Genomic DNA, 10,140 nt, shown 5'->3' with positions numbered 1-10,140 from the left:
AAAATTGGCGCGGTAGCCAATCAGCTGTTGCATTATTTCGAAGGGAAAGATCGATCGGTCTGTGTCCGGTGTCTTCCAACTGTCAATTTTGTCTTATCGTAATAACTGACAGTTAAAAATTAAATTATTACATAATTCTAAGAATTCAGCTAGATTCCATATTCAATTATTATTTTATTTTTTATTTATATTTTTCATAGGGAAGAAAGAGCAAAGTGTAGAAAGTGCAACGAAAAACGAACAGATGTATTGACGTGTCCAATCGTATTCGTCGCAAGGTGCGTTTGCGCAATTCGATGAAATTTAAATTATTTGAAAGTCGACGGTTACATACCTCGCTTTGTCGTTCCACCTTTTCTTCTTTTTTTCTTGTTTCTCCATTTTTTTCATCTTCATGGCTGAATTTAGTACACCAACGAGAGTAAAATGCAAAAGCAAAACGGATAATCCCGAATTAAATACTCCCATCAAAATACCAGCATCACCCTTTTTACAACAGATAGGCTATGGCACTGGTATGTATATGCTTTGAATACTTTTATGATTACACTTTACAGTTACAATAATAAGTAAATAAAAGATCTTTAATTGGTGTTAACACTAGCTTTGTCTAAATTCATACAGTTATATTTGCACATTTTTTTTTTCTTTTAGGAGTCGCTGTATACATGTTGGAAAGATCGCCAAAGATAGGCTTTGCACGTTCACCTTGGGCAGTAAAGAAATGGCTAAAGGGAAGAAACAACGAAGTAAACAATGGACGTCTTCGATTAGAAGCAGATGTTCTGCGACGATTGAATCATCCTAATATCATTGGTTTTAGAGCTTTTACCACAGGGGCAGATGGAAAGCCTTGCTTGGCTATGGAAGCGTTGGATATGTCGCTTGGTATTTATAAAATTGAACAATTTGAACATTTTTACGATATATATGTTTGTATAATATTGATTGCTTCATAAATTAGGTGACAAGATAGAGGAAAGACGAGAGTTTTTAGAAGATGAACCATTCCCAGCCAAGAATATTCTGAAAGTTGGTTTTGAAATCATAAAAGGATTGAAATATTTACATCATATGGCATACATATTACATGGAGATATAAAAAGTTGGAACGTTTTGGTGTCCCATGATTTCAATGTGGTTAAACTGTGCGACTTTGGGAATGCTTTACCATTGACAGAATCTTTTGAAGTAGATACGTCAAAAGGCAACTTTTCTTATGTTGGAACAGAATGTTGGAATCCTCCTGAAGTTGTACTTGGTATTTATTTAGCTTTCAATTCTTAATATTTTAAAATTATATATATAAAATTTTTAATTTATAATCTTTGAAAATCATAATTAGTTTAAAAAGTTGATAATTTAAAATTTATTTTTTAATTTTTAATTTACTATTATGTAATCTTTTTAAAAAATATTGCAGAAGATGGACCAGTGACGAATGCTGCTGACATTTGGACATATGGCCTTATTCTTTGGGAAATGATATCTTTGTCAGTTCCTCATTCTGAAGAACTCAATGAAAGTGAATCTTTAGACAACTCAATTACAGAGGCAGATTTGACAAATAAAACATTTGATGATTCTAAACCTGATATGGATGAAAGTATTACTTTCCTCAAAGAAATAATGCCACGTACACGCAGTAAATATGGTAAATATATACACGATTTTAATTATCTATTAAGTGTTTAAATGTGGTTTAACTAATTGAATTATGTTAAATTAAATAAAAAACTGATCTTTCAGGTACACGTCCAGCTTTACCTGCAATTGAGTTAGGCAAAGACTATGAGAAAATACTTGAAATATTCTTTATATGTACTACAGCCAATTATAAATTAAGACCCAGTGCGAAAGCACTTGTAAACTACTTTGAAAAATGTGTGAGTATTGACAAACTATAATTATAAGACATATTCATTATTAAAAGTAACTATAAGTTATACTTATTATGTGACAGATGCATAAAATATATTTTTATTTGCATAATTTACACTGTAGTTAAAAATGTTAACATAAAAAATCCATGAGCTACTTTGTATTTTAAAATGACATAATGATGAATAAAAAGAAAATTGTTATTATTAGACTTATAATAATAGCACTCTTGATTTTCCTCTGTAAAAATAATTGTAATGATAATATTTTTACAAAACTAAATTAAGTAAAGCTTAAGTCGCTAAATATTGAATAGAATTACCTTTCTATTTCTATGACTTTTTTTTTCTGTCTTTTTCAACTGAAGACGTCCGCCATCGATGTTATCCGTTGTCTTATTGGCAAAATATTCTATATTAGTGATTTGTTCTCCCTATAAAAAATTCTATATTTAATATTCTTTGTATTGCATTGCTAGTATCAGTAAACATATGATTTTATTACTAAATACAAATATTTATACTTGTTTCTCCACTAAAAATGCAATTTCTGCAAATGTGTCTCTGACTTCTATGAGAGACTTTTCCAATTTTAAAACATCATTATGTCTACTTTTTATATCTGATAATTGTTGCCTTGCAATCTTGCTGTCTTCTAAAATCTATATATAATTAATCACATATTTGATATATAAAATTTGTAAAAAATACTATTGTAATGGCAAATTCAAATATTTACATTGTCGACAAATAAGCTAGTTTCTTGGGCATCCAGCATATGGTCCAATTCCTCGCTTGTAACTTGCCGTCTTACTAGAGATTAACAAATAGTTTACTTAATAAATTAATAATAAATATATATGATAAATTAATAATAAATAAATATATATTGAATTTTTTTAACAAATGAAATTTTTAACAAATGCATACTTAACGAACGCTGCTGTTGCAAGAGCAAAAGACATTTATCATGGTATCTTAATAATGATCCATTATAATCCTCCATAATTTCAGAAAATAGCTGCATCATAGTTGTGTATTGTAATATTTTAATTCTTGTATATACAGATCCGTTTTGTGCCGTAGCTATAGTCAAATCATCAATGGCTGTAATATCTTTTCCCATATCTGAAAATAATAATTAACAAAATTAATTATGAAAGAAAAGTACAAATACAAGTACACAAATTTAAATGATATTATTATATGTAAGTAAAAACATGACCTCTAAGATACATCATTATTCAAACTTTATACATAAATATTTAGTACATATAATTATTTCATTAAATATATTAATTCACTTTTATATATATATGTATTTATATATTAATATTTATAATAATTTATTATAAAAAGTTTGGTTTACTATTAATATATAACGTATTAATATTAATTGTTAAATATAATAACCGGTTTGTTTAAATGATTATGTAGGTGCATATATATATAAATTTCTGTATGTATATATATGGTAATTTAAATAGCTCATGCGTATGATTGGCAACCAATCATTGGTTATTTAGTTTCCCGCTTCTGAATGGACGCTATTGTTCACCTCGTGCATTTTATTGCAGTAAACGAAATGTTGTGCGATAAATTTTTCGTAACATTGGTTGATCCATGTATAGCGAAAGAGCAGAACCGTGAAATAATTATTACTACGCATAAGAAAACGATAACCTGAAACCTCTCCAAATCTGTATGCGTTATCACAACGATAAGTTAAGGTTATGTTTACGTCTGCGAGAGCCGCACGCGGGAGAAGATGATAACGATTTGACGTTTTGAGCGCAATTTAAAAGCGACATTTCTCTCACATTATGGAATCGTTACAAATATTTCACGATTTCAAGCTGGATACTCTCGATGAAGAGTGGATCAAGTCGATCTGGGATTCAGAGTTCCTGACTTACGATGAAGTACCCGAAGATTATCTCGAGTACCTCGAGAGCGATGATGCCAGACAGTTGTTGCATAAGTCCCGTCTCGTTCTAAAGGAATGGATCGTCGCTAACGAACGTGAGTGTGAAACCTCTGAATATTCATGGCAAGCTCTGATGATCTTGAATATCAACATACGTGCTTTGCTTGCAACGTTTGGTTACATAATGAAGACTGGCCAATGTACTGAGTTTGATGAAGACTCCAGAGAAGCGTGTCTGGAAGCTACAAGTTTGTATTTTATGCTTCTCACTGTACCTGGTAGCAATGCATTCGGGATTTATCATCCTAACTTGTACCAGAGAGCGATCAAAACCTTGAAGATGTCAGAAAGCTTATTTTCTTCAGTTAGAAAGAGTGGCAAAGAAACAAATGTGATAAATTCCAGTATTGATGACGAATCGACAGATTGTTACATTATGTTAGATTCGGAGAAGTTGAGGCTTGTAAAAGAATTAAATAGGATTATTTGCGACCTTGTTGTAATGTTAAAATCATTTCGGTTCAAAGAACACACAGAGTCTTTGGATGTTACAATATGCATGTTAATGGATATTACAAAACTGAAGATGTACGTTAAGTCTCACAACACATATGGGCTAACATCGCTGACTCAGAATGCATTTGTAGCTTTGCAAGAATTATGCAGTAACAATCATGGCACTGTTGACATGACTATAATGTTAATAGCGCAATACATGCTTCCCGATCTGTTATTTCATCACACAAATGTGCAACCAAAGTCTATTAGTATGATGCATGAGACAGTTATGTACTTTTTAAAAAGTTTGTTGAAAGTTCACAATATGGAAACAACGCAGGCAGTTGTAACTTTAATACATCAGTTGATGGTGAAATGTCCAGAAAGATCAGAGGGCCGCCAAAGGCAAGCGGCTGTTGTAATAAAACTGTTACACATATGTAACAAAGACACTATAATAACAGTTTTCAGAGATATAATATTATTTTCACACAATGGTAAAATATCTTATAGATTATTTGCACAAGAAATCATAGGAAAACTCTTGACGGAATTTTTTTTATCAAACGATCTAAATGAAGATACAAAAATAAAGATAAGAAAAATTTTAGTAAGCGTGGTATTGTCTCGTTGTATAGATCAGTCAGTCTTGGTAAGAGGAAAAGCTATGGCTACATTTGCTTCGTTTTCTGATTGTAATAATGATATCGATAAAATGATTCTTGAAAAAATATTTGTAGTTTCAGCCTTGAATAAAATGTTTCCTATGGTCGACGAGTTGGAAAGAGCGCTGTCGGAGGACATTGATCCATTACCAGGATCAAATACTGTTGTTACAATGTTACTGGACAGAGTCAACGACGAGCGCGCGCTGGTTCAACGAAGCGCTCTGAAAATTTTAAGAAATTTATCCATCATGTTCCCAGCACTTACAAACAAGATTACGCATGTGATAAGTGATCGTTGCAGGGATCCTACCTTAACTGTACGTCAATTCGCAGTACATGTTCTTTCAGAGATTTTAGAACGATTTCCTCATAATTCGAGTCTCCTCAACGAATGGACACAGGCTGTTGTACCGCAAATATATGATATCGAAGCTAAAGTACAAGAAAAGGTATTGGAATGTTTGGGAAACGTGTTGTTAAATAGAATAATGAAAGCCTCTACATATATTCCGGATGATGCGAATAATCTGCCGTGGAGAGTGCTGGAGAAATTGAGTAACATGAAAATGAGAAAGCATTTGTCGAAAGCTTGCGGCTTGTGGGTCAAGAACGGCGTTATTACCAACTCTATGATATCGAATTTACAATCGCACATCGGTACGGATAACACCATAGGCGCATGGATTCTGTTAGCCGCCCTAGCCGAAAATATGAAGATTCCAACTATAGATAAATATATCACGGATTATAAGGAAATTATCCAGAAGAACGATTATCACGCGAGTTTGGTTCTGCATGTCTTGAGACACGCATGGTCCGTTTTAGATCGTGATTGCCTCGAGGATCTCCATCAGCATCTCTACAAATGTATTTGCCGTTTTGAGATCACGTTCAACTTAATCAGCATTTGTCTGGATATCCTGAGCGTTGTATTACGATATTTGCACGCCGAAAAGAGTAGCCAATTGATAGAATCGAATATGCTGGAACTAATGAGGCTGTCAGAGGCGGAGATTCAAGATTTAACACTAGAAGAGAGTAGAAGTCTTATTCAAGAGACACTTAAAGTAAGAGCTATATGTACTTTGGGTCACGCTTCGCTTTTGTGCACCAACAAGATTTCTTCGTCGACTCTACGAGCTCTAAAACAATTGTTGTTACAATGGGAATCGTTGCCGGAAGCTACCAAAGAGATGAAGAATCTACAGGCATCCACAGTAGTCATTCTTTGTCAGCAAGCGCTGAGAGATCGCGAAATCGCAAAGGAAGTCACGCCGATATTTGGTGGTTTGATGCGTCAAGAAACAAATCCAGACTCACCGATTAAGACTGCAGTCAAGATAAACGCCGCGAAAGCATTGGCTGACATTTGTGTGAGATTTACCGATTTAGTAGAACCGTATTTGCCCGACATGTGCATCAGCATGAAAGATTCGAATTCAGGTGTGAGAGAAGCCATAGTTGTGATATTCATTCAACTTCTGCTGGAGGATTTTATAAAACTGAAGGGTCCATTCTTCTTTCACATATTGACGATGCTATCAGATACGGATAGTATGATACGCGAACTGACGATCTTCCTAGTGGAAGAAAAACTTCTAGTGAAGAATAAGACTTTAATTTTCAAGCAGTTCCTCGAGAGTATATATCATTATAACAATTATCAGTCTCGTAATGTGTTCTATGGTCATAGAATGAGCGATCGAGAGAAGAAACTGTTGACGCTACCTGGAAGGGTGAATCAAGACAACCGTAACATCATTTACGAATTTATGCTGGAACATTTAGACGCGTCAGCGAAACTTAAATTGGTTATGAAATTAACTAAAAATATTCTTGGCGAAATATGTGACCATGATTCCATCGATATTACGACAGAGGAGGGGGCGTGTGTCTTAAAAGATGTGGTATTTATAATCGGTAATAACCGTCTGCAACCATCATCTCTCAATGAGAAGCAAAAGGATGATACACAAGAGCAAGATGAAATTTCTCACACGTCAAATAATAACGCGGTGAATGTTATTATAGCGACGATGAAGAAACATAATTTAGATCATTTGTTACCTACGTTAATTACGCTACAGAAGAAACTTGCCGCTTTGAAGTCTCACTTAGAAGATGATGTGGAGAGTCTACTATTCAAGATCTACTCGGAATACAACGAAGAACAGTTGCTCGGTGTATTAAATGAATATCCTGAATTGGAAAAAGAAATGAGTCATTATCAACGGTATGTATATCGGTCTATAAATAATAAATTTTTAGATTTTTCTTTATTATACATATATATGCATATATTCTTCGAAAATATACACGATGATAATATAATGTTTCAGGAAACTGAAAGACAAAGTCGTTTCAGAGAGCAATGATAGTAGGAACGGTAATGCATCATTTATTGTAAATCACAGGAGCGATTCGGAATTATTGGATCTATGCAAACGATCGATGCCCAAAGTTCTACTCCACCGTCTTTCACCTTCGATGATAATGCATTACAAAAACAAATCAGAAGATTCTGGTATTTGTTCGCAACAACTCGCAATATCTTACAGCGATACGTTAGTTACAAATTCGTCGACACATCTGGAAAGATTATTGTCGATACAAACGCCACCTCCAGAACCGAATCTTATTTCCAGTGCTAATACATCGACTCCAAATTCGTGTCCTAGCAGTTCTTTCACACCAAGATTACGTAGATCCTCGAGCGAGCGAGAAATATCACCGGAATATACTTCTCGGCGTAAATTGTTTAAAAAATAGGATGATATCTCCAATGATGATTTCGTTCGGTACGAATACGCGTCATGAAAATTGTCCAATTATTTCACGTACAAATCTACCTACCTCGTAATTTTTGCTGCACGCGGAAAGCTGTTTGCGAGATCGTACATGTACGCGTCTCCAGTTCTTTTTGTATGTCTGAAAAAAAAAAAAATATATATATATATATATATATATATATATATATATATATATATATATATATATGTATATATATTGTACATAAATTCTAGATTTTAATTATTTTATGGTTATTGCCACTTACCTTTATTCGTATGCGACAGAATATTATTGTGTAAATCTTTTATGATAGAAATATTTTTGTTTATAAGGTGAATTAGCGCGCGTATTTCCTCAGCCTATATTAATACAAGGCATATCTGTATTACAAAATATTCAAGCGATTTTAATAGTATATACGTACTTCGTTGAGTAATTCCTTCAGCTTCTTATTTTGGACTATTTGAAGGTGTACTTCCTGCAAGAATCCTCTGCCAAACGTGCTGCTGTTATTTCGGCTCTGTAGAAATTGGTACAATATTTGATAATTTCATAGATTATCGGTTTAAAGGTTTTAACCAACTTCGATTAAATTAATCGACGATTACCTCAATTAGCAAAATTGCTTTTTAACATTAGAAGTGTACCGAGCCGTTCTTTTGACCATTTCTATTTTTTAGATTAATAACCTATTTCTTATATAAAAGATAAGATTCTGATCTTAATTATTTCCTTTACGTTTTAAATGATTGATAAAAAGTTATAAAATTTCAGAATTTTATCTTCTACACAAAAATAAGGTATTAATTTAAAAAATAGAAACGGTCAGAAATGACCGTTCTACTTCTAGTGTTAACTATGAAATTTATATTTACTAATCTAATCTTTTTTCCATGTTGCAAGCAATAGAGAAATAGTAATTTATCTATGTGTGTATATATACATATCATTAAAGTATTATAGATATTATTTGATAAGTTAAATCACCGATTGTAAGTTAATCGGAGTTTACACAAAGTGACTCTAAAACTATGTAAATAACTGCGGGAAAGAAATCATGAATTCTGAATATCGATTATAGCTTCCTTCGTCGCAAACTTTATATTTACATATATGATTCATACATGACAGCGTTGTTTGAAACAATGTACACAATTGATTATTTCAAGCTTTTCTGTTCGATAGATTTCTAATAATTATAAAAAAAAATAGTACTAACAGCACGCAAATCAGGCATACGATCACGAACCATGATGAGTATTCCTTCAGAATCGGTATATAACTGATAATTTTGTGAGCGAAATACATGCGATATACATTTCGTTATCTCTCTTATCAGTGCACTATGGATATCGCATAAAATTCATCTTACTCAGTTGACTTCGTAACTCGTAATCGTACGTATCGGCGACGAATTCTGTCGAAGTGTTCTTTCGACTCAAATGCGTGGCATGCTTCTAGAGTAAAGTGCACAGTGTTATAAGTGGAAGATACTTTGCATCTGAAATGAAATAGGAAATGGGCACTTGACATCTGTGCGCTGCAAGGCCGATGATTAAAGTAATTACAAATTGCGCGTATTTCTAATTTATTAATTTTTTAATGCAGCAAACAAAGTAATTATATATATTGATTGCAAAAACTTTGTCGTTTATTTAAGTAAAGTTGAAAAAGGAAAAAAGAAAAAGAGAGAAAATTGAAATGTTGCACAGTTTCGAAGTAATTTTTGTTAAATCAAAATAATCATATTAACTCTTCTCTCACACGGAAATTGTTTTTTTTTTTTTTTTCAAAATAAAAATAGCAATAATAGTTTTATATAAACCTTGACAAAAAGGACAGATCTTTGACATCAATTTAAGATTTGGTAACGAAGAATTGCCGGTTATTTATTCCCTTACAAAAATAATCCCTTACAAAAATAATCTATAAAATTATTTATACTTACATATATTTAAAAATGCTGTGAAATTAAAAAGCGAGTTTAAGAAGTTATTCAATTATTTTAGATCTTGTATATTTTTATTTTATTTAATAGATAAGAGAAAAAAAGAGTGAAATATATATCTTAATATATAACAATAATACATTTACACAGAGAAGAGAGAAAATAAGGTAGAGAAATTAAAACATGTAATATGTATATGATTATCTTTGAACAATGATAATAAATTATTTTTATTAATTTAATGAAACTTCTTTTAATTGTAAAATAAATTTTTCGTATTTATTATAATTAAAGAACACTTATTAAATTACGTTCTGTACTTAAGATCAAATAGATTTTGTTATTAATTAAAAATATAAATATAATTCGCACTATACTGCATTAATTCCGTTTTGTTAATATCACCCCATCATAGAATGATACTAAAAA

At 32.1% G+C, this 10,140-nt stretch overlaps 3 protein-coding genes across 4 annotated transcripts; 2 read left to right on the top strand and 1 right to left on the bottom strand.

Moving 5' to 3' along the window:
- The first annotated feature begins 271 nt into the window (after positions 1 to 271).
- On the top strand, positions 272 to 3,593 carry LOC140666354 (lymphokine-activated killer T-cell-originated protein kinase). 2 transcript variants are annotated; one of them, XM_072893469.1, is made up of 7 exons: positions 272 to 515; positions 655 to 888; positions 965 to 1,261; positions 1,424 to 1,654; positions 1,750 to 1,886; positions 2,949 to 3,088; positions 3,458 to 3,593. In XM_072893469.1, the coding sequence occupies exons 1-6, from the start codon at positions 395 to 397 to the stop codon at positions 2,964 to 2,966; spliced, it is 1,038 nt and encodes a 345-aa protein (XP_072749570.1). In that variant the 5' UTR covers positions 272 to 394; the 3' UTR covers positions 2,967 to 3,088; positions 3,458 to 3,593. The 2 variants fall into 2 exon arrangements, with proteins under 2 accessions (XP_072749570.1, XP_072749569.1); XM_072893468.1 differs by lacking the exons at positions 2,949 to 3,088; positions 3,458 to 3,593 and having other exon boundaries at positions 1,750 to 1,934.
- LOC140666357 (syntaxin-1B) lies at positions 1,982 to 9,840 on the bottom strand. Its single transcript, XM_072893472.1, has 9 exons — positions 8,983 to 9,840; positions 8,188 to 8,283; positions 8,029 to 8,122; positions 7,827 to 7,901; positions 2,811 to 3,008; positions 2,620 to 2,693; positions 2,405 to 2,542; positions 2,204 to 2,314; positions 1,982 to 2,121 (listed from the first exon to the last, which is right to left on the bottom strand). The coding sequence occupies exons 1-9, from the start codon at positions 9,013 to 9,015 to the stop codon at positions 2,047 to 2,049; spliced, it is 894 nt and encodes a 297-aa protein (XP_072749573.1). The 5' UTR covers positions 9,016 to 9,840; the 3' UTR covers positions 1,982 to 2,046.
- Positions 3,699 to 7,874, top strand: LOC140666351 (condensin-2 complex subunit D3). Its single transcript, XM_072893464.1, has 2 exons — positions 3,699 to 7,206; positions 7,313 to 7,874. Exons 1-2 carry the CDS (start codon positions 3,704 to 3,706, stop codon positions 7,740 to 7,742), a joined length of 3,933 nt encoding a protein of 1,310 aa, XP_072749565.1. The 5' UTR covers positions 3,699 to 3,703; the 3' UTR covers positions 7,743 to 7,874.
- Positions 9,841 to 10,140: the final 300 nt, after the last annotated feature.

The sequence above is a fragment of the Anoplolepis gracilipes genome, chromosome 5 (assembly GCF_047496725.1).
Source record: "Anoplolepis gracilipes chromosome 5, ASM4749672v1, whole genome shotgun sequence".
Classification (NCBI taxonomy): domain Eukaryota; kingdom Metazoa; phylum Arthropoda; class Insecta; order Hymenoptera; family Formicidae; genus Anoplolepis; species Anoplolepis gracilipes.
This window is presented reverse-complemented; position numbering and strand designations above follow the sequence as displayed.

Excerpts from the sequence above, each read along its gene's own strand:
- LOC140666357 (XM_072893472.1), bottom strand. The coding sequence starts at position 9,015 with ATGGTTCGTGATCGTATGCCTGATTTGCGTGCT. Across the intron at positions 8,284-8,982 it reads GTATGCCTGATTTGCGTGCT|AGCCGAAATAACAGCAGCAC; the intron begins GTTAGTACTATT and ends CAATTTCTACAG. Across the intron at positions 3,009-7,826 it reads CGTGCAGCAAAAATTACGAG|ATATGGGAAAAGATATTACA; the intron begins GTAGGTAGATTT and ends TATTATTTTCAG.
- LOC140666351 (XM_072893464.1), top strand. The coding sequence starts at position 3,704 with ATGGAATCGTTACAAATATTTCACGATTTCAAGCTGGATACTCTCGAT. Across the intron at positions 7,207-7,312 it reads GAAATGAGTCATTATCAACG|GAAACTGAAAGACAAAGTCG; the intron begins GTATGTATATCG and ends ATAATGTTTCAG.
- LOC140666354 (XM_072893468.1), top strand. The coding sequence starts at position 395 with ATGGCTGAATTTAGTACACCAACGAGAGTAAAATGCAAAAGCAAAACG. Across the intron at positions 1,262-1,423 it reads TCCTCCTGAAGTTGTACTTG|AAGATGGACCAGTGACGAAT; the intron begins GTATTTATTTAG and ends AAAATATTGCAG. Across the intron at positions 1,655-1,749 it reads ACGTACACGCAGTAAATATG|GTACACGTCCAGCTTTACCT; the intron begins GTAAATATATAC and ends CTGATCTTTCAG.